The sequence below is a fragment of the Topomyia yanbarensis genome, chromosome 1 (assembly GCF_030247195.1).
Source record: "Topomyia yanbarensis strain Yona2022 chromosome 1, ASM3024719v1, whole genome shotgun sequence".
In the NCBI taxonomy this organism is placed as follows: domain Eukaryota; kingdom Metazoa; phylum Arthropoda; class Insecta; order Diptera; family Culicidae; genus Topomyia; species Topomyia yanbarensis.
Window position 1 is genome coordinate 6851791 of NC_080670.1, and position 25088 is coordinate 6876878.

Consider the following 25088-nt stretch of genomic DNA (forward strand, 5'->3'; position numbering starts at 1 on the left):
GCTCTTCCTCAGGCACCTTCTTATTGTATCGTGGAATTCATTGACTTTAAAGCTATACCAGTTGATGTTCTACGATGGCACTAAATAATAATTTTACACTTGCGAAAGAACGTTGAAATGCATGCACTGGAATCTGTCGGACACACAGGGATGCCAGATTTACAGACATATCTGTATTTTGATGGTCTCCTACAGACGTAATCAGACATCTACAGACTTTTAAAAAAGTGACAGTGTTAAACAAAATTATGCTAGAATAATTTGATTCGAATACGAGTGATTCCTTCACAATAGTTTACTAATTTCAAGCCACTTTTAAAGTAATAACATAGTGTAAATAGGATTTACACTACCCTGTAGAGGGTTTACAGACGTTTTAATTATTCTTCTACTGACATTTCACAAAAACATGTGGCATAGCTGCGGACACACAACAAGTAAAATACGAGATCTCGTTTTTTATGAGAATTCGAAATTATTGGTAGTAACATCTTGGCCGCCCTGTCATTTAGGGTCTGTCGGGTAGGTAAAGTTTTAAATCCGAGTAAAGGAGAAGAAAGTAAAGGAGTAAAGAAGCCGTTATCTACAAAGTGATGAAAACAACTATCACCAACGTAATAAAAATTTTCAAGAAACGATCGTCAACAGCCAGGATTACTGGATCGGGGAGTTAATCGAACGCTAGAAACCGCGACGACATTTAAAAGAGTGTCTAGAGGTTTTCAGCGGAGCCCCCACCTTTTCGTCCGAAACGTCGCAAACAAGCTAAAAACGAGTCGGACGGTCGGCTTAAAAGAAGCTAATGACTCCAAATTCCGATGATAAACAAAAAAGACGACCAATCACAATTTTGGAAGTTGATCTCGACGATGACGGAGTTAGATTGCGTGATAATAGTAACGAAGTCTGCGCCAAATCAGGCCTGAGCCAACTTCCTGTGTAGAAGTTTTATAGGGCAACCAGAAAGGGGGAGAATCTGGAACTGTCCAAGTTGGTCTGGTTCACCAGGCTATCTGTACGTGCGGCTTGAAAACCGATATCATAGTGGCAATTGGAACTGTCGATCAGGATGGCTTTCCTTGCTCTTTTTTGCCGGATTCGGCTTGCTGCCTTCACGGACCTGGTGCTTAAGAATAAGACTCCTCCCAACTAAACAATTGAGAAATATTGGGCATGAGAGCTTGAACCTATGAAATTGAAGATTTCGTATTACAAGTAGTATTTCTCATATATAAACTTTGGCATTATTAAAAAAAAATCAACGACAATTATGAATTAGTGTCTTCCTCACCGAACGATTGAATAAGATACCGAGTCTCTGAAACGGTTGAATATACAACTGATAATACGTGCGCATGTTTTTTGTGCTAATTACGAGAATAAGTTTGGAGACAACTACTTTACTAATTTAAATACCCGAGAATACAGTAGATGCAAGAAATGAAGATGAGACTCCTGTTTTTACTAATTTAAATGATGAAATGTGGTTAAACTGGCAATTAAGAATATAGTGCATGTATTACTCATAAGTATTTGAAAGAAGTAGCTTCAATGAAGCTGGTTTAATGCACAAAAGCAAACCAATGTATATTACAACAAAATATTTGTTCTTCCTGCTGATATGAGTGTCGCAATTTGGTAGCTGTTAACTTTTCACGAATTCTCAACCCTCATACCTGATTCAACAGGCATTATTCCACTCAGACAAGATCAAGATCAAGTGCGGAATACACGTACATTTTTTTATCGTCTTATAAAATAGGTAATAAAGGACATCGTCGAAAATAGCTGATCACCGCCAAGACATGCCATTCAAAAAAGGATATATTGTATCCAAAAATTTGAAATGAAAAGAATTTCAAGGTTCCAAGTATTCCCAAACCCTAGGATTTAGTGGCCCTGATAGCCAGTGATCAAGAAATGAATTCATGTATCCCGAAAACCGGGACATTCACTTCAATAAGCAAGTCTGTAAACTTAATTATAATTAATTAATTCGTGAAAAATAGAGAAAATATGCGATTTTGTGAGCTGAACGATTTACGAAATCCGTGACCAAGCTTCTGAAATTATGAATAGTAAACCTTGTATTCAGGAAACTATTTGTGTTTCAAGAAAACTAATTTACCCCTAATCTATACATGGCGTTTCATTCGAATGTTTGGTTGGATTATTATGGTGGTTCGCTGGTTAATTTGTGTTATGATTTTTGTTCTTAGTTTGGGGATACACCGATTTGGATAAGCTATATCAAAGCCGACAGGTAAACGGCGTTCAGTATTTCAGGAGTTTAGTCGCGATTTGCGCAATCTCTCATCACTTTGACGTGACATTTTATTCGTGAGTTAACTATCGGGTATTGGTGGCAGAGTAGCGTGATTTATGTTCATTATTTCAGGAACTTAGTCACAATTTTCGTAATTTCTATTTACATTATGTGGTATTTTATTCACGGGGAGAGTAATTTTTGTTCATGATTTAGGATCTTAGTCGGTTCAATTTTTGAAGAACATTGCGATAAACCATATTTGCAGACTCTTGCATTTCTGGATTTTTGAATTCTTATTTCTTAGGATCCTTGGGTTGAGGTTTCAGAATTCTAAATTGTTGTTGTTGTATTTCTTTCTATGAAGAAAATTGGAAAAAGTTAAGTTCAACATTCCGATTATATCTCTTCAGTATATCGTAGCCTGATTGACGTTATGTTCAAAACAGTAACGTCTGTCATATACTGAAGTTTTGAAAAAAATGTTGAAATGGTAAAAACTCTTACGGAGCCTGCTTTGTTAATTCAAATGATCGTCGATTAAAATGAAATTTTTGAACTGGAGTCTCTGAGGTTTTTTTGAACCTGACCAAAAATATGCTAGGGAAATTCAACAGAGAATATAAAAGTTAAACATGTACAGTTTTAAAGAAACACCAGTTTTTTCCCCTACGAAAACTTATGATACAGCGAAAGCTGTTCCCAACAACCACAACATTATACTAAAACCTAAGTCGCTAATTGGAAATCAGCTGGCACTTAAAAGCATCGGTTGTGCAGTAATTAGAACAATGAAAGATAACGAAAAACCACTGACCGGAATGTCGAACAAACAGGTTCGTTCCATATCGAGACTCACATCATGAGAAGATCGTATCTTTTACTGTGCCGACGACGGTGATAAATTGAATTCATTGCGTCTAGTAACTGAACAAAGCTGCTTCCCAGCGGAAGGAAGAGATATAATGGAGTTATAATCTACCCTGTCGTAGCAATACAATTCGTGCTTGTTTTTAATATCATCGTGGTGTTACTAACTTTCGTTTTGTTAAGGGGTTTATTGCACTCGAAAAATTTCGCAAATGGTTAAATGCTCGAATATGGAAAGGTTTCGATCTGCCCTCTCGCAGGTTGATGGGATTGACGGTATTGTAAACATCATCAAGCCACAATATATTCAATAGAGTTATCTAAATATAAGGACCTTCGCTCTTTTTAGTGTTTATTTGCACCAAGTTCTACTACTAGAGGTTAATTAGTTCTCATGTTAATATTCCACCAAACATTATGACTACTGAGGATTTGATTTATATAAGAAGCCCGCTTCAAGATGTTGATTACAATACGCCTCGATAGTGGTGTGTCGGGGAGGCCGGGAGGGCTGATATGAGCCTTTTGTCTGTTCTATACCTTTCCTCTATTCACCAGCTCATAACCAACAATCAACCAGTAACAAATAGATAATTGAGAAAGGATGTGCTATGTGTGGTGATTGGCTATTCAAGTATTAGTAGTGTTTGAAGTACTAATGTATGTCTCATGTGATGATCATAACTTCAGCTGTATCTTGTACCTATCTAATCTATTACGTCTCTCATATATTGTCTTTTATTTCTTCTTTTCGAGTCCTATACTGCCATTCTACACCCGCCTTCAGCTGAATCAACAACGATGGTGATAGTGAACGTCTTAACACTCACACATTCTCAAACGCGGTCTCAGCGGGAACCTACAAAAATGCCATCGTGCACGCGATTACGAATCGGTCATGTCCGAAAGTCTATCCTTGATCCTAGAAGCCTAGGTCCATGCCTTCAGCTGGACCATTTAAGAAAATACGCCCATACCTATTAGACAACACGTCTCATGGCGACATGACCGGGAACCCTATCGATATAAACGATCCCACTCTCTGCCAGAATTCAAACCGCGCACTGAAAATTTAATATCAGACTCACGGTTCGCGCAACCATTCAAGAACATACGTTACAAAATCACGTCAGCGCACAAACGTTAGAGCCCCTCGCGATTTTCCAAGCAACATACGAACTCGCAAACATGATTACACCCCGGTGATAAGGTGAAAATCTCAGCACTCATAAACTTACCAACACGATCTCAAGTGTCAACCTACAAACTCCCGCGCTCGCGCCATCATGAATCGGGATCGTCCGGAAGTATCTATCCTCGGTACAAACAATCTAGGTCCTTGTTAATTATTAAAAAAATAATAAAATTGAAAAATAACTACCATATCCACTAGACAAAACGTTCCATGGCGACATGACCGGAAACTCTAGTGATATGGGGTAACTCTCTCCCTGTCAGAATGTGATCCGTACACCGAAAACTAAAGATCAGAATGACGGTCCGCGAATATATATATATGAATATGAATCGCCGCAGGGTTTCAAAATCGAATTTATACATGCGAAGTCACATACACGCGACAAACACGTCAACATACGAACGCTTAAGCCCTTCGCGATCATCTACGCACACCTATGCCCGCGATCGCGTAAACTTGATAACACTGCGGCAATTGTGTGAACGTTTTAGTACTTACGAAGTTACAAACGCGATCTCAAACGCCAACCCGCAAATGCGCGATCATGAATCGGTCACGTCCGGAAATCTTTAACCTTCATTCTAGCAATTTAGGTCTATACATTCAGTTGGACCAATCAAAAAAAAAAATAAAGCTCATATCCACTAGACCACGCGTTCTACGACGACATGATTGGGAACTCTAATGATATGGAAGAACCCACTTCCTTCTGGAATCTGAACCGTACACAAAAAATTAAGTATCAGATTCACGGTCCGCGCGCGATTATTCTAGAACACACGCGAATATGCGAAAGGCACACGGTTATGAAATAGAATTTATGCACGCGAAGTTACACGTTAGCACACGCGACATACAAACGCACACGCGATCGAGCACATTAACGTACAAATGTTCGAGCCCTTCGCGATGATACACGCGATTCCCTACGCCCGCACATGCCTGAACCGTACAATGAATATCACATTCAGAATCACGGCCCGCTACAATTGGCCTATTGCAGTGTTTTATTGGGCGACATTGCCTGTCTCGTCTGCAAATTGTAGTATGTGATTCTGACGGGGAGCCCTTCCGAGAACCTAGCTCTACAGCTCCAGTAGGACAACTCTCGAAAAAAAAAAAAAAAAAAAATATGGAAAGGTTTCGATCTGACATTAGAATTTTTAACTTCCGATGCGAATACGCCAATAAATCAAAATAAATAAAGGAGATGCTGTTAAAGTTCATAACGAAAAATTACGGGCCCAGTATGCTGCCTTGTGGTACTCCAAAAGAGTGAGTAACTAGTTCCGGAATAGATATCGTCTCTAGTAAATTCTATCCAAAACTGTACTGAAATACTGATCAGAATTTCTGTCGATCGGTTTTATGTATCATCAGTAACGAAACAAACTTGCTTAGAATTATAGCTATTCAAAATCGCAAATGGGTTAACTAATATACTGAAAACCTTCTCTCTGGTGTTCTGGTTTAGGAAAAAAACTTATTTATTAGAACCTCTTATCCAACTCGACCGAATAGTTCATGGACAAGAAAATAATTCAACAGTCTTTAATTTTAAGACAAAAGTTCCTGAAAAAAGTTTTATAAATGTAATATCTAGGATCATTTAGACTGTTCAGTGGACGTACCTTTTCAATAAAAACCCTGATTTCACTTCACACTTCAAAAGCAAGGAGCTTTTGTACTTCCAAGTATATCTTAAAAATATCAATTATACAAGTGATTGCAATCTTCTATTTTCTTTTCTACGATAAACACCAAATAATATTTCGGTTTTTTTACAGCACCTTGATTGCACTTGGATGCACACACAAAATTAAAACAAACAGACGTAACAACAATAAAAGACAGATTTGCTTGCTATTCAGCTCCGTAGTGAATCTTCTCTGATATGATATCAGTCACAATCCCCGACAACTACTAGTCTAGCAGATATTCACTTTTCGCTGCAGTTGGCGTGATAAAATTTCGTTCCATTTTCCATCGCCGTTATCGCGACCATTCGATGGAATTCTGATTGCTGCGCGTGTGTGATTGACTAAGGCGATTTGTTTATATTGGGCATATCTGGAATTAACCCTTGTGCAACCAATCAGTTCATTTTGTGATGGAGTTTATCATTGAGGCAGTCTTTGATGTTAAAATGGAATATGAAAATATTGCGCTAATTTTTAAACTATGCTTATATTACATTGAAGTGTTGAAATTTTCAGTTCTAATATATTTCAGGACAAAAACTCGTAAGGATTTTCTAAATATAGCCTATTCAGACATAAAATTTCTTGAGTCAGCATTATTAAATCCTTGAGTGGAATTGGAAAGTTTCCATGCGCACTAGACAATTTAATAGTTAAATCTATTCTTATAGACTTTCGCTGGCCAGAAGACATGTCGACAAATGCTTTTCTTAACATTTCTAGAGAAAATTTTCAATAGGACGTAAGTAACATTGAGAGCCTCTCTTTGTTTACTTTCTCTTTCGTTTATTACGACGTCATTACAACACTTTGCACTAATTTTCCAGTACATATCGAAAGCCGACGGTTTTTACTAGAATATTATGCAAAGAGTAGAGTAGTAAACGTTGAAATGGCCGAGTAATGAACAGAAGAGAAAGACCCCAAAGAGAATCTCTCATTGTTACTTACGTCCTATTGAAAATTTTCTCTTGATTTCTTCTTAGCTTCGAAAGGGATTCCTTCTAATGCTTGTCTGTGCCTCAAGTAAATTTGGTGTTACGCTTGTAATATATAATATTTTCAGATCGGGCTCCTATTTCTGCATGCTAACTACTCCTCCATGATCACACAAGGGTTAATCCAGCTCAGCAATTCAAGCAAGTATTAGTAGGTAAAATCTGCACAAATAAGTGCCGAAATCGTATTATTGAACGTATCACTCAGCAATGAAAACAGAGATAACTGCGCACACAAAAGCATCACACTACGCTCCAGAATGGTAAAAACGTCAAAAGGCCATCATCCAATCAAGCGAAAAAGCAAACACACAAACGGTCCGGTGGCAGTCGGGCGTCGGTCAGATTGGCCGGTGCTTCAATTAAATTTTAACTCCCACCGCCGCCCTTCCCTCAGACTCGAAGATGTGCTGACGGAGGCAAACTCGTCGAAAGTCAACCGAACACCGTTCCATTCTCACGCCTGATAATTAAACTCAGGTTCGGTTGACTTTCGGAACCACTCTGTCAGATTAGCGCCGATGTCTAACCTGTGCCAACGGTGGCGTTGGAACGTTTCTGTTGAGCTTCTGACCGAAAACACTGCTCAACTGGCTGAGGACACTGGCACGAGCTTTCAACACGTTCTGATCGTACTCGGGACCAACCGCACAAGGACTCTGGTGGTGACCAGCACTGCAGTGGCTGTAGATACGGTTGCTGTCACTCGAGGAACAATTACTAGAGATACTTCGACGAACGTCTCGACTTGAACGCGGTCCAGTTTCAACTGACGAACAATCGCCCGCACCAATACTGCTGATGAGGCTTTGGGCTCTGCTACTGCCACCGCCACCACCATTGCTGTCTTGGGTACGATCACTGGCCCCAACCCCGTCCCCATCGCTGGTGGATGATGATCTACCACCGATGGAATTTATGCTAGATCGTCCGTACATGGCTATCGCGAAACAGTTTTGCTCTCCTTCTCTCTGTTTGTGTTCAACTGACACCGGTAATTACCCACTTGTTGATTCTCGCTATCTGTGGTGTGATCACAAAAATACTGCATTCACCAACACAACTCGATCGTGGAATTAATTTTCGGCAACCCACCGTTTCATGTCAATGCAACAGTGTCACGAGAATTAGGCTATGGAACGAAAGATAGTCGAAAGTAAGTCACTGATTAGTGTCTCTTGCGCTGAGTGTACTCCCGGTTAATCACTTTTGCGTAATTATTAAAATTACCGGCATGGTTAAGATTCGTGACTCCTTTTGTTTGAATATATGCAATGCATACGGCGCACGCTCACATATTCATTCGACGTACCATGTACGAGGGTACGTTGGTGGTGTGTTATGGCGGTGTTTGTGGTATGTTTTGATTTGAGCATGCGGCTTTTTTATAGCATGGGAGAATGATATAAACTTTCTCGCGAGAGACCTTATTGTTGTTTTGCCCTGTGTACCTTGACGTGGAATAGTTGTGAAGGTGTAGATATACTCTTGCCTACATCAGCAAGAATTAGTTCGTCTAACAGATGTTGGCGATGAAAGGGAACTTGAAAAACTCCGCAAGGTATGCAACGTTTGAGTGATCGCGGATTCGTGGAGCTTTTTAGGCATAATTTGTTTTCGCTCAGTGATCGACGAATCTAGTCTTGTCTTAATTGCTAGCAAGTTTTGTTTATAAGAGCGAGGAGGAAATTGTCGAAATTAAATTGTCCTTACGTCCCTAACTAGATGGGACAGATTGAAAAGGCTAGACGTGAAAAATTTCCCGCCATTTTTTATTAAATAAAATTCTCGTGGCCAAAGGGTACGGCTTAATTCTGGATGAGCCAAAAATATTCTAAATGGAAGACAGTCAATTTGGGAAAGCTCATCAGCCTATTCGAAAAGCCTCACAATCTTGAATAAATAGCTGAAATATTTGGCTGAATTATGATTGGTTTTTTCCTGCATTAATCCTGGGAACTATCTGGTCATATTCATCGAAAACTAATGATCATTATAAATTACTTAGAAAAATCTTTATTATTTCTTTTAAACCTGTTTTCTTTGGGAAAATATGTCAAGCTTATGTGTTCTGGACCTATTTAATCTTCATGTTTTCTATAGCCCATGATTTATGTTTATAGTTGCAGTAATGATGATTACAATTTTATGAATTGTTTATGTAACGTCTTGCACAAATTAAGAATTTTTCTTTGCTATATTTCGCATCAAGGAAAAAAATTGGCAAGAACTACTTTGTGCTATAGTTGGATGTAAAGTTTCAATTTCATCTTATCAGTATATGGCAGTCGACTTGATCCCCCCTTAGACGTTAGACAAAAAAAATAAAGAATCTACCTCTGTTAGCGAAAAATGACTGGTAACCGATGAAGGCTCATTAGAACAGAGGTTTTAACTGGTATATACCGATGAGATGAAATCGGGACGTTAAATCAAGCTTAGTGCGTGTTATTTGTCATGATTACATGTGAGCTCTAAGAAACAAGTATCAAGGTCTAAGAAACAAATGATCAAGAACCCAGCATGAAAGTCCAAGGGCAAGAAGTGAGGGACAAGGGCCAAGGTTAAAGAATGAGGGACAATTACCAAGGATCGAGCTTCACGGAACAACAACCAGGGATCAATGACCCAAGATTAAAGATTATGGGTCCAGAACCAAATATCAAGGACTAGATCCAGAACCAAGGATCAAGGACTAAGAGTTAAGTACCCATGATCATGCATTAAGTGTCTAGGACCAAGGATAAATCATCAAGTTCCATGTATTAAAAATCAAGTTCGAAAGATCAATGATCAAAGATTAAGGATCAGGGCAAAGGATTAAAAATCAAAGATCATGGAACACGAATCAAAAATCGAAAAAACCAAAGATCAAGGATCGTGGCTAAAGAATCAAAAATCAATGAGGCACGCAAGACCGAGCATCATGGATCATGAACCAAGGATCCTTGCTTCTTGGGCTTTGATTCTCGAATCCTCGATCCTGTTTCCTTGATAATTGTTTGTTGGACCTTTATATCTGGCACTCGGTACTTTATCCTTGATTCTTGTACCATCATCATTTATTCTTTGTGCTTGATCTTTGAAATAAAATCTTTGATTCTTTGAATCTTGGTTCTTGATCTTTGATCCTTGTTTCTTGATATTTATTCACAGAGATTTGATCAAGCATCAAGAAACAATGAACAGGGATTAAGGTCAAACATTCAAGGACCAATAATTAAGGCATGACGGTCAGAAACTAAATATCAAGGACCCATGATCAAAACTCAAAGATCAAGCACCAAGGATCCTGAACTTATCAACAATATACTTCACCTTCCAGTCCCTTGCTAATTAAATCGTTACAACAGTACACTGAATGAAATGAATAAAATGCATAAAATGACCAAAACGAGTTAAATGAATAATATGAATAAAATGAAAGAAATTGAATAAAATTGAAGGAAATAAATAAAATAAACGAAACGAATAAAACAAAAAATGCATAAAATGAAGAAAACGAAGAAAACAATAGAATTAATAAATGGATAGAATGAATAAAATAAATAAAATGGGTAAAATGAAACAAGTACAAAATGAATAAAATGAAAAAAGAATGCAATGAATAAAATAAATTAAATGAATAGAATGAATAAAGCATGAATAACATTAATCAAATGAAGCGAATCAATCAAACGAATGAAGTGAACCAACTGAATCTCAAATGAATCTAACGAATAAAATGAATCAAGTGAATTAAATTAATCAAATTAATCAATTGAATCAAATGAATTACATGAATTAAATGAATCAAATGAATAAAATTAATCAAATGAATCAAAGAATAAAATGAATCAAATACAGCAAATGAATGCAATTAATGAAATTAATAAAATGAATAAAAGGAATAAATAGAATGAAGGGAAATTAATAAAATTAAGAAAATTAATGAATTTAAAAAAAATTTATAAATTAATTTAAATAATTTAAAACAATAGTAAAATTTCTTAAATTATTAAAATTAATGAAATTCATAATATTAAAAAATCATGAAAGTCATAAAATAAGAAACCTAATAAAATGAGTAATGTTTTAATAAATGATTAAATTAATCAATTAAATAACAATAATAAAATAAAATAATGAAATGTGTACAATTGCAGTAATCAATAAAATAATAAAAATTTAAAAAAATATTAAATTAAATTCCATCTTAAAAGTAATATAAATAATAAAATCAATGTATCTACTAATAAAAATAGGAAAATTTGTAAAATAATGATATGAATTAAATTTAAAATAATTAATGAGAAGGAAAAGGGATAAAATACAGAAAATTCGATTGTCTTCGTTTACAAAATCCCAGAAATGTTAATGTAATTTCTATTTTTTGAAAGTTGGCTTACAAGCATATGAGCAAATGTAGAAAAAAATATGTTTTAAACCATCCAGTTCCATTCTAATTTTTCATTTTCCCGTTTTTTCGGTAGCGTCCCTCGGTGTTTTAACTTGATTATAGGACTATATTAATTATTGTTTATTATTAGAAAATTGAAACGACCACTTTGTTGTGCAATTCAAAGATGGCCTTTTGTTCATGGATTCTTGGCAATAGTAGGTATTTATGTTTGCAAGAAAACGGTCAACGTGTCGTAGAAATGTCCCTTCAATTTTAGGAAAAATTAGGGTTTACTCATAAATTAGTTCCATCATTCACATAAAACATTGTTAAAATATGCTCACAATTAATTTAAATATTTTCTTTGTCATGTAGGTTGAATATGTTTCCATAAATGGCTACTCTACATCAGCAAGTACTTGGCAATGGCATATACCTAAATTTTAATTCAAGAAATTGTTTTTGTATTGCCAACTTCACACAATAGTTTCCCGCGCATATCCAAACCTTAGACCCATTGAAATAATTCAGATCGGCAACAGATCGCAGAAAAAGAAAAGGCAAGATTAGAACCGTGCCAGTTGTCGTGAATTCCTAGTTATCAAAAGTAGCTGAAAATTAGCGCGTAAGAAAGTTTAAGAGTAAAGTTTAGTCTTTCTCTTGCGCGATACTTGGTTTTCCCCCATTTTTTTGGTAAATATTGCATTTAGTAAATCTTATACCATGACCAGCACTAACTAAATATTGCAAATTAAGTTAATTTTTTTCCTGGAGACTGGATGCAAAAATACGACTGTTTTCGGTCCAAAAAGCTATCCTACTAGATGAATTACATGGTGATCAAACATTAAATTCACGGTTTAAAGCAACATTTGATGCAAGGGGCAAATGCCACAAAATAGGAAAAAAATTACGCTTCATCTTCGAAGTTGACATATGCGAATCTATGTAAATATCAAGAAAAGTTAGGGTTTTATGGACATTATTGTGGATTCCGGTTGTTAATGGATTAGGTTCAGGTCTATGCTTCGTATTCAGCATCTTTCCAAAAGCACTTGTACTTTTTTCCACTAATTCGTTTAAAACAGTTATTCACGTTGTGATAAGATAGGGACGCGATGTACGCTAGAGTTGGACCCAATTTAGTCTTACTTTGACAATATCTTTTTTTCTAGACCAGATAATTTTGCTCTGAGAATGTTTTTCCCTCATATTCAATTGACACTATGTTTTGCTAGTTATACCTCAAAGAAACTACCAATAAATCCACCAACGGTTTCTGTAATCGCATTTAATCTGAATTTTCTTTCAATTTAGATTTTAATTTGGATTTAATTTTATTGTTATTTTTCACGGATCTACCGTGCTTCTACCGTAAAGATGCATCATTAGTGATTCTCCTGGCGCCTACCTGATCCACTTGGTATACCCTCAATGGTGCATACGATGCCCAACCAATTTTCTTCTCTTTCATCTTTCCGTACAGTAGCAAGCGCAGTTATTTTTAAGTGCACGCTACCCATTACCACTCACTAATCGTAATCCATACAGGCAGCAGACAATACGTCTTCGGTAGAATCGCTGAATCACAATCGCCGCAAATATCATCGAACCGGCGAAAGAGAAAATCTCTGCCCTCACTTATAGCCATAACAAAACGCAAATGTCCGTGCGTGGGCAATGTAGCGTTAGCTTCACCGGCTGGCCGGCTGATTCACAAACGTTTGATGAGTCGCATATTAGCTGCAATCAAGATCGGGCATGGAAAGGTAAGGACTGACTGTAAACCTGAGCAAAATTCGGAATATTGAAGATCTGGGTAGATATTGGACGCAACTGCGTTAGAATATGTAGAATTTCCCAACGGGCTCCAACAGCAACCTTACGGTGTACAGCGTCTTGATCGGTATAGCTTCCAACCGAGCATTTCTCTGCGCCATGTGGTTTAATTCAATTTTCAATAATTTTGGCATGGTATGATTCGATTGTATTACCACAGAGAACAGACATCCATTTCGAAGGTTTGAACAAAGGTGCAAAAGTTAACGATCTGTAGTATGGCACTTGTTGCCAGGTGCATTACTGAGTTCGACTGGACAGACAGTTCATAATGGAAATATTTGTACAATCCAAACTAAATTGTTCTGGTACGGCAAGTATTTTTTTTTCGAATACAGACGTCTGTCCTCTGTGTTATAAACATAGTTGGTAAAATTATAACCCTAAAACATGCATGCCTGCTTTATTTTGACAGTGTGCTTTCTTCTCTAATATTCTGTCAAAGATAGATATAATTACCAACAAACTTTCAGTTTTTATTTCGCATACCTCGGGATGCTCGGGATCAGAAGAGCCGGGGCAGTGTACGCGAATAATCTAGATTACTATTTTTACCCACTGATACTGAATTGGTTCGACGATATTTACAAACAACATTGTCTCATTGTGGCATCAGAAGGAAGTGTTTTCTTTTCTCCCGAATAGGACTGCTCGCGAAATTCGTTCACCGAGTTTAACGTTCCTACCGTTGACTATCAGAATTGCAGCCCGTAATCGGAAGTGTGGGTGCAATACAATCTCAACGGCAAACAGAGTTCATTCGTCCGGCTGTAAATTGTGCGGTTGAAAATAGATCCGATGCGTAATTGGCGAAAAGGAGGAAATTATTCACGAAGGAGCTGTCATCGCTTTTGAAAGATAGGCATCTCAAATCAAAGCAGACTACGAGTCTCAATTAATTAGGTTTTTCTCTAAGTTTTAGTTAGCTACAAAGAAAAGTGTTCTTATTCTTACTGCAAGCACCCCAAACTAGCTACGTGTGAGATGCGATGCACTCAATTGAGGATTAGAATTAATCGGCGTGCAAGTACCACCTTATCTCGATGTTCTCAATATATTAATAAGCCAGTTTAGATAGAGCAATAATCCACCACCCAGTAAGTTTCTTATGTAAATACCTGTATCTGGACATCCATCGCGATTCAAGTGGTAACGGCGATATACTCTTGAGTGGTTGAGTTGGGTGGGAAAATGTAGAGAGTGGGGTTTTCCACGCACTCGATTCTGCCGGTGCTACCACGCGGAATTTCCCAAGGTTACACAGCTGATGGAGTGTGTATGTGTGGTGAAAATGAAATCCTTTCTGCACTGCGTCTGATCGTGTTTGGTCTGAGTTTAGGTGTTGTGCGAGTTTATGAACGGGAAAATCTTTCGGTAACTATTCCCAAAGGGGACGTTAGTTACAATTGGAGGGAGAACATACAAATGTGGCCGCTTCGAAAATGTGTATTTTAGTCACTTGATCTGAAAGTTCTTTAGCTACACAATCGCTTATAATTCTGTGACACCAGGAAAAAATAACAGATGATTAGCACTACACGGTTAAAAAAAACACTAAACAGTGGTATTTGTAAACCTTTAATTGGTTTCGCTGGACAGTCTCGGGAATCACACCGGTTTCATCACTCAAAATTCACACTTGTCCTTCATTTTCTTCGGCTTAGTCAGCATCAATTACTAGCACTACAAATGTTCGTAACTTTATCTCATTTTGGCACGGCGATTACTGAATCTAGTCTCATTATATTGCGAGGCACAACGTGAGCAGGTGGGTATGCGGTACAGTCAAACCTTCCTTTCCTTTACGATGCGCAATAGGGATCACTGTTAACTCACCTTCACTAATTCGACGATTACATTGGTGTGTGATTCGAGCTAGAGAAGGTTGCCTGTAGAAAAAACATCTGTTCTATAGGTTTGGAGCTATTTTTGCCGAATTTCATGCAGTTTTTCGCCGAAAGAAAATCCACAGGCGTACACCCCGCTAAGCTCGATTTGCAGTGATGTAAACAGATCACTGATCGTGGTTTTTCTTTTCTCGATCTGTGTGATATAGAAAACGTGTGAGGCGTTAGAGCGGATGCCGTTTGAGATTAAATTCAAAAATTAGATGCATATTGAGGTCAACAATTATCCATGATAAAACATACATCCTAGTTCCAGCATGTAACTAGGAGCGAAACCTCCCTTTTTCGACCAATATGAAACGGGTGTAAAGGTTGCTTCGGAAGTCATGTGAGCACTGATGTTTGATATTTTTATCCTCGGAATTTGTCGGTAAACAACCGTTCTGAGCAAACTGGGCGGCGAGCAGGACGCGTTAAAAGCAGATATGAAACAGGGTAGTGTAGTATAGAGAGCCGGTCATAACAAACATGACGATTTGCTATCTTCGCAGCGTTGTTCGCCAGTTGTTGCTTCCAACGGGTTTTTGCAGAGATGATTTGCGCTGTCTCATTAGGAAAGGTGCAAACAGAATTTCGCTATTTTTAAATGGATCGTATAAAATAGCGAATGCTTCTGATGTTTGTTCACCGAAAAGCTTACCGAATAATTTTTTTTAGTTCGGGGGCATTTTTAAATTGATGACTGTATTCCAGAATATTTGCATGATATCATCCAACGAATCTTTTCGGCATATGCGAAAGGTTTCAAACCATTCGTTGATAAATGAGACCCAAGTATCGGTGATAGTATCTTTAGATACACTTTTTGTTGTATTTTTTTGGGATTTTGAATCGAAACATTCACTATACAGGATTCTGGTAACTAAATCTTTACGATGTACCTGCACGGAAAAAAAATCAGTTTATTCATTTTCGTTCAAAAAATAACGATTCGTCAAATGAAGAGTTTACGAAAAAAAAACACCCGAAATCATGAATAGTAAACCTCGTCTTCATAAAACTATTTGTGTTTCCATAAAACTTATTCAGCCAAAAAATAGATCGCGTTGCACTCAAATCTAGATAATCATGTGAAAAGAGCTTAAGTGCAAATGAGAGTCTCTTTGTTTACTTTCTCTCCCAACAATAACTCGGGCCCGTTCACGTTTGCTAGACCAAATCCGAGTCTTTCTATATGTACTGAAACAATGTTGGAAAGTTTTACGTTAACGCCATAATAATCGAAAGAGAAAGCAAACAGAGAGGGTCTCATTTGTACTTTGGCCTTTTTCACGTGTTTATCTTGAAATATTTGGTAGGGTTGCTGGTATGATTTTATGATACACAGATTTGTATTAATTATATCGGCTAAAAAACCGACTATTAAACGATATTCTTGATATCAGGAGGCTTTTCACGATTTTCGTAATTTCTTTGTACGTTATCGTGATATTTGTTCTTGAGTTTACTATCGGTTCACTATCTGATTTTGTACGCGGGTTGACGTGAAAACATGAGCTGCATCATTAAAGCGTAAACAATCTGTGGTATCTTGGTTTTGTGAACTATTTCATGAACACAGATTTGTGCCTCGGAAATGTGTTTTGGCACTTAGTTCAGCATTCGCTTTCTATGCACCAGACTTAACTTTATTAAATAAATAACGATGTTAGAGTTCTTAATCAGTCCTAATAGCAGTTATACACAACTATGTTATATTTCATGAAACAGAATGATGCATGAATGATATTCCAAATTTTGTGAAATAGTTCACGTGAAAATTTCAGGGTGCAAAGTTATATGAAAATTTTTGGGGATATCTTCTAAATTTCACAAGTACACAAAATAGATCGTAAATAATATGGGGAAGTGAGCCAATTCGAATCGTTGGCCACTACGGACCCTCCCGTGACACGAACATAGTTCGTGTCTTCAGTATAGTTTTCTTTTTATTTTGATTATAAAAGTTTCAACCTTAGGGTAGTTCGCCTCTTTGTCGGTTTAGAAAAATATAACATTATGATCGGGATTGGGAATCGAACACAGGCGAGCTGCGTACAAGGCAATTGATTTACTAACTACGCTACGCTCGCGCCTTCAATAATATTGCTCAAAATGTAATTTCCCTGTTGATTATAGAAATTTCATTCAGAATGCAATACCACGGAGTGCTAGTGTACACTAGACTGCCCAGAAAAATAATGAATTTTCGAAAACTCAGTCGGCCCATGCAAAACTGACTCAGACATCATTACGTTAAAAGTTTAATAACTTCTTTTAACAAAACCGGATTGACTAGCTGTCTTCGACAAAGTTGTAGACAATTCAATTAGCTTTTTTTATTTTCACTTACAGTGATAATACGATGCATACAGTGCCATCCAGCGGCGAAAATATGAGTTAGTGGGTTTTCTCCATATAAATTGTCGAAAAATCCCATAAAAACTTCAGGCATGTTGGTCCGGTAGCTAAACATGTCCGATTTGCTTCAATTTTGCAGCTAGTACTCCTGGTGGGACTAGGAATCTACTCAGGGGTGAGCTGCTTGAGTTTTTAAAAATTATTTATTTTTCTTGGCACTCTATAGAGTATACGTGTAATAATGCAGTCCGTTCCGTCAAATTCTATTATTAGAAGCGAAGTATTGAAAATTTGAAATAATCATCATTTGAAGTCGTCATTGTATTAAACTTGTTCAAAGTTTGCGTCTTCAGTGCAGATGTTCAAACTGCCTAGGTCGTGCGGATTGTGCTCTGGTTCGGAATTCTGTCACTACGTGACAGATTGGAATCACAATTACTAAAAAAACTGATTTGAAAAGGAAAGTGGTTTGTGTAACCTGCAGAGTTTAAATATTTTATGGCCTAGCGAAAAAATATGTACCATATGAGACCCCACTATGAGGGTCATTCACCTCTGATACAGAAATCCTATCCCTATCTCTCCGTGGTGCCAGCTGGAATACGAGCAACCTTAGTAAAGATCGGGTAACTAACACCGGTGAAGTCGGTCGTACGTTGATAATGGAGGGGGAAATCGAAGAGCGCCTGTTTTACATGCAGGATCGGCTCTAAATAGCGTCTGTCCCGGAACGGACAGTCTAATGGGAAATGCTATACCTTATCAGCAATATCTAAGCTGGAAGCCCCATCACAAGTCTAAGTGTCGCTGCTCGGGTAAGGCGGTTTGCCGAATAATCAACCAATCAATCCATATAAAAGAAAAAAAAATTCTCTTGGTGGCCCCACAAGAATTTTTTTTAGCCTTTTCAAGGAATCTTATCTGCCTATAGTATTTAGGTGCACTAACAAGGGGATACCAGAGTGGCATTCTTCCTGAGCCAAGACATGACAACACAGCAAAGACCCGTTTTTATCAGCCCCTTTGTTTATTTTAGGCTGAAAAAATGAGGATATTGACAAAATCGGGACATATTTTTTTTCTTTTTAATTAATCGAAGCCTCAAATTAAAAAAAAAATCATATATGGCTGACATATTCGGATCAAAAAAGCTGATAAAATCGGAGGTAGGCAAAATCGGGGGCTGATAAAATCAGGTCTTCACTGTATTTTGTAGTGGTGACTAGTGCAGCTCTCTTCAGTTTTTCTGCAAAAGCATTTAGCATTTTGTATGCTTGACTGTTTTTAATTAGTATTAAAATTTTATTTTAACACGTCATATAAGTAAACAGCATTTTGAATGCACAACAGCAGCCGAAAAGAATTTTAATGGCAGTGCAGTAATGAAGTCATGTATTTTGCTAAAAGCGGCTTTTTAACTACATTTAAAACTAATCGGTGATAACTCCGTTGATCTCTACTTTGTAGCCAGGAATGTAGACACAGTAACCCTTTATAGAATACTTGTCATCAGTAATATCATTTGCTTGCTTTAGATGGAGTATCACAATGCTGGGCGCACTTTCGTGATATAAGTCGTGACTGAATTTCTGTGTCAGCTCTTTAGAGTAGGCCTTTTTCAGGCTAGTTCATTTATGCACGGTTCTAGAGCCCTACGCAAAGTGAAACATTGAAGATACCAATACCAATTACGGGAGATGTAAAAAAGTAAGGGATTGCACCACTGTAGAATTTAAAAAAATCGATTTTTTTGCTTTAAAATGTACTTTAGGGTCTTGAAAATTGATATACCAAAAAACCACAGGCGACGATATTTGCTAAATGTTAAAATTTTCACTTCTACCGCAACGCTTCTAATGTATATCCAAAGTACACTGAAAACTTTAACCGCGTTTTCTCAAAACCACATTTTTGAGTTGTCCGGAAACGTAGCTCGAACAAATGATTTTTGATCGATTTGAAATTTTTATAGTGTATTCAAAATCGATTTCTCCAGCGACGTACGTAGGATTTTATTTTTTATTGGGTAATTTTTTTTTAATCAACGAATTCGGGTCGATTTTTATGACTTTTTCAGTATTTTTTACTAAAAACAACTCCATTTCGCAAAAAATCAAATTATCGGAAAAATCCTACGTACGTCGCTTGCTATTGTTATAGGAAATCTGTAAAAATCTTAGTTTTGAACTCGAGGTTAAAAATTTACGGGAGATAGGTTTCCGGTCGTGGACCCTTTCCAAAAAGACGCGTCTACGGGAGAAGGCTGCCGCCATCTTGTGCCAGAATTACTTAAAAAAAATTGTGCTTCACAACTAGTATTATACATTCCATTTGACAAGATCTCGATTCACCACTTTGTTGCATCTAGAGTAATTCTTGAAATATGCCTATTTTTTCGCGTTCTACAGTGGTGTACTGCCCATGATCGCATATCAGTCCCATAAAGATAGGAAATCCCATAGAAAACGGGACAACTATGCGATCATGGGTAGTGTAACCCCTTAAACGACGTGTCAGGCGATAGTACAGCAAAATACGGTCACCTATGTTTTCTCGATGTATTGCTGGATGGTAACGATACCAAGTGGTAAATCCGATGGCAAATGGCAAGCAGATTGTGTAAAAACTTTTAACACCTGTAGATCGTAAAAGCATCTCGCTTGTGCAAAACGAATGTCGTTACGGCATTTGGACTGGTAATTCAATTCCTATATTATGCACTGTAAACAACAATCCACCAAGCAAGTTACAATTCCCAAAAATTGTTTCCTTAGTATACTGGGCTTGGCATGAAGTCTACTGAATTTATGCTTCATCCGTTGCCTTCAAACACCGAGAGTCAACTGATTTTACAGTCAAACTGTCTTTTGGATATCAGATTTTGCGTGTTTTTTTGCAAAGTATCGGAAATATTTATTTTTTTTGTGAACGAAAAAATATTCAAAAAAATGTATTCGAATTTTTCTATTGTAGGCGTATTGAATTCCCCAATAAATCCTGTTCAAAATATCTGTCCTGTTGATGCTCCATATTGATGGCTTTGCCCGAAACAAGATGGACAATTTTGGTTTACTGTATAGCTTTTGAAAGATCGTCTGAGAATTATTTTAATTAAAAAAATAAGAATCGTTCTTTCCCTCTCTTAAAACTTCTCTGAAGACCGACAAGTTTGCAGTCTTCCTTGAAATTCGTCAGAACTTTTCTGATATTCGTAATTATAAAGTTCGAAGCACTATGCTCAGTTCGTAAAGTAACACTGCGTTTCATTGAAGTTTGACATTCGTAGTGATTTCGCTCGACTCTAATATGATTCTGAAAAGAGTACTCCGCGTCTCATAAAAATCTTTTAAAGTTTGTAGAACTTCACAGCATTCGATAGAATATTCTAAGCTTTTAGAACTATTCAGAAATCTTCATTCCTCAAGGTCATAATTAAATTCCTTTTTTTCTGCGAGAACAAAATTTGTACAATCACCTTCCCTGCAGTTTTTAGCCACTCTATGTAGCTCGTACGCATTCTCGGAAGAACATATTCAGTTCGATACTTGAAAGTAGTTGTAGTTAAACTTTCCTGAATATTGTAGGGGTGACCAAACTTGCGTAGGAGAAATATAGCATAGGGAATTGTAAATGGATTTTCTATGAGCAAACCTAGGGTGATTCCAACCCAAAAACGGAATCAGCATAAGTAAACAATCATGAAAGTAGGTCAAATTTTCGACATTCCCAAACCCATACGCGTCCATCCTAACCCTCTCCTACTGGAACGTAAAGTTATTCCGAAACGCAGAAGATTCACCAGCCCGCTATAATTCGCCATATGGTTGCTTCCGACAATACGGAACACGGCTTCGAAAATGTGTCAATGTCAACGACTAGCATTCAAAAGGTGCTTAACAGCACTCGCTATGAATGACGCGATGCCAGCAGAAAAGCATGGATCATTCGTTTATGCGATGGTAATGCGCTACAGCCAGGACTCGGACAGTGCGATTATTGGAAACTCTGCAAAAACGCTTCAGCAGGCTTGGTTGATCAACCGCCTTGCGACCGTGCCGCACAAATTCCTGACTGTAGTAATCGAGAAAATGCTCACGCTTTTCACGGCTTGATTTTTCACTGCTCTTGTCCGCCACACTCACACATGTACTCCCGAGATAGTCACAGAAGCTGTTAGAAGCACTTGTTTTCCTCGCTACGCAATCGCACCATATTCATTTCAGCACTGTTTCACGATTTCTACGATCTTCATCTCATCGCCAATATTCAAGGAATCGCAATGTGGACACCGTGCCAAATCCGATAAAGTGAATCATATTTGCACTTTGATAGTTTTCGATTATAGTTTGCAGAACGATGCTTCTCAATAGCACAATCACATTCTAGCCCAGGATATGAAACTGGCACGAATCGTGATGGTCCTGTACATCCTCGCAAAACTATTCGTCAGTCCACGTATGTTATCCTTGAAAAACGTCACCACCGATCCGATCCGGGTTCGACTTGTGGTGATCAACCCCGGAGGTATTCCGCAGTGAATTTTCACCTTCAGGTCGGTTCCCGTGCGAAACTTTTCACCAATACATGGCACTACTTGCACGATTTTCCACTGGTTGCTGCCCGTTTGTAGTGGTAGCAGCTATGGACTTAAGCACGTTCGCCTTTTTTCCGATTTACGCCGTTTATTTTGCCCAGGCTGTCGTCGCGTCTTTACACGTGTTTACCGATCGGGACGAATATCGAGACTGACTGCGGCTGAGCCATCAGCATCGGATCGCAGCAATGGGAGCCGTGCGAGATCGTGAGCCGGTTGTTTGGTCGGAAAATCCACTGAGCTTGAAAGGATGTGCGACTGCGCGTGATTATGGTGTGGCACGGCGAGGAAAGCTGCCGGTTTTTCACGTTATTCCGTGTTTTGGTTTGGCAATTGATTTTGGTCGATTCATGGGTAGCATATCTATGTTAGGACTGCTGTGAGTTATGGGTTGTAAAGGGAGGTTTTTTATATATTTTTTCAATAGGGATTATTTTGATGACTGATTTGACATATCTACCTAATTTTTCTTTTAATTTGTTTAAATTTGCAATATTTGGAAAGCCTTTTGTCTAAATAAGTTAGTGCAACAATTCATGTGACTATTGCATCATCGATTTGTTGAGGACAATGTTCGATAGGCGAGTTGACGTCCTTGGAATTTGTCATGCTGGTACGTTAATTTTCTTGTCTACACCGACAAACAACAAGTAACTGATGGGCTACAGGCCAACATTGAATGTATTGTTTACTAAATTTTACCAGATTTTCTTGAAAAAAATGCTAAAATTGACCAAAATTAGATCGACTGAAAGAGATTTTTAAAATATAGTCACGGTGGATGGTCATCCGAAATTATTTCAAGAAAATGAATTGTAGACAATGTTCTGCTAAAAACACATATAACATATTTAAATTTAACAAACGATAAAAAGCACGCGGTATTTGGTGGAGGTAAATTACTATTATATTTTTACTCAAACTCCAGGAAATGATATATTGTATCTGAAATACTCTTCTGCCTGAAAAATGTCAACTCGAACTAAGCAAATTGTGCAAGGGCAGTTGATGTATTTTCCTGAGAATAAAATTTGCTAACAAAAAATAAACAATAAATATTACATAATAAATAATAAAAAATAAATAATAAATAATAATTAATAAATAATAAATAATAAATAATAAATAATAAATAATAAATAATAAATAATAAATAATAAATAATAAATAATAAATAATAAATAATAAATAATAAATAATAAATAATAAATAATAAATAATAAATAATAAATAATAAATAATAAATAATAAATAATAAATAATAAATAATAAATAATAAATAATAAATAATAAATAATAAATATACAGTAAACAATTTTTTTTTGTTTCTTAAAAGAATCCAAAATGATTCCGACAGCGTTCGGGTGAACTCTCGGATATTCTTTGGATTTTCAGGTATCATCTTTCAAAACATTCCAAATCGGACCACTAGAGGCGCTGTTACAAAACAAGTAGTGTCCAAACTGTGAGTGGGTTGGGACCTTCCAAAAAATTTCCATTATATGCTTGAATTACGACTTAGAAGACTCGGCAGCGTGTCATAACGTCCGAGGTCATAACGTCCGAAGGGTGATCATAACATCTGAAACCAATAATGCGTCAAAAGATCCGAAACTATTGTTGTGTCACAGCGTCTGAAATAGGTGCTGCATCATAACGTCCGAGACATTATTAAACACACTGATATTGGGATATTATGACGCAGAGGTATTGCGTCATAAAGTTCGGGATAATATGCTACACTATTAGTTTCGGATATTATGACATTGTAACGCACAAGGGGTACGCCATAGGACATTATGACGCAGTTTTTATGCGTCACAATATATGAACCTATAAGTGCGTCACAGTGTCCAAGACTCAGCTGAAACGTTCCACTAAATTCAAAATGTCCTTGTATATCAAAAGTCAGGTGAGAAGCCTATCGTAGTAGGTCAAATTTAGCTCAAAACAGTACTACAAAATCTTAGCTTTAACTCAAGCAAACTGCACCTACATTTCTTCTTTCTATCTTTTAATGCGAATCCATTCATCGAACTGTTCAACAAATTGAGTTTGCAGTATGGAACCGCTAGAAAATTTAGCATTTCGTGGAGATTTGAACTGTATGTAAAATTGTCCTCGCGATCATCTCAAAGCATTTTGAGATTTTGTGACATTCTCAAAGTTCTGAAGGTATCTTACCTGTACTTATGTTCATAAAAGGCTGTGCAGAAATTTTGTCACTCACAAAACGCAACATGAGACAGGGCACAACACTTATTGTTCTTTATAACTATGAAAATTACCTTTTTGTCGACCGGTTTCGAGTTCGATGTTGCCCGTTTACAAAACGATATCGGACATCGTACATTCGGAAACAGCAGTGAAGAATATCTAAAATATTTAGTGAATCCCGCAAGGTTGTCACTTAGATCCTTTTATTTTCATCTCGTTGATTAATAACCTATGTAGCTGTGTGATTTTCGGAAAAATAATGTGTGCTGATGATCAAAAAATATTCCATTCCAAAGTTACGGTACGTGACTCTGCCGTGTTCCATGCAGACGTCTCTAATCTTCAAAATTAGTGCATGTTGGAGGGGGTGAAACAAAATGATTATTAATGCAAAATGGTATATATCGGACTATTGCTATCTCCAAGTAGCTATGAATACATTCTATAAGGACTAGCTATTGAAGGAGTCGATTCTGTTCGTAATTTGAGAGTGCTGGGCTGTTTTAAATAGAATACCACAGACTTCTATGGCACTTTGCTATTCCCTGATTATGAGTGTTCCGGGGTACGCTGTTCAAGTGTGGATTCTACATCACGCTATTTAATGGGGCCGACTAGAACAAGTTTCGTACGATTCTCTCCCGCAGATCTACCACGGGATGAACCCGATGGTTTCCGCTTTATGCCGGTAGATTTTTTTTGTTTTTTAGTCGTTGAATTGTAGCTCATGTTATAAAGATGGATCAAAGGAGCAATGTTAGGTTTTATTGGTTATCTA

General features: G+C 37.2%; 1 protein-coding gene across 6 annotated transcripts in view; it reads right to left on the reverse strand.

Moving 5' to 3' along the window:
• The window catches only part of LOC131676743 (filamin-A), a 131988-nt gene extending 109747 nt beyond the window's left edge, over window positions 1-22241 (reverse strand). For 3 of the 6 annotated variants that reach the window (XM_058956021.1, XM_058956024.1, XM_058956019.1), the window contains exons 1-2: window positions 22046-22233; window positions 7563-8164 (exon numbers count right to left, since the gene is read on the reverse strand). In XM_058956021.1, coding sequence (XP_058812004.1) covers window positions 7563-7970 — 408 coding nt within the window. In that variant the 5' untranslated portion in view covers window positions 7971-8164; window positions 22046-22233. Of the gene's footprint in view, window positions 1-5965; window positions 6135-7562; window positions 8165-14370; window positions 14752-22045 lie in introns of those variants that run through there. The other 3 variants (XM_058956020.1, XM_058956022.1, XM_058956023.1) reach the window with 3 other exon arrangements.
• Between the last annotated feature and the right edge of the window lie 2847 nt (window positions 22242-25088).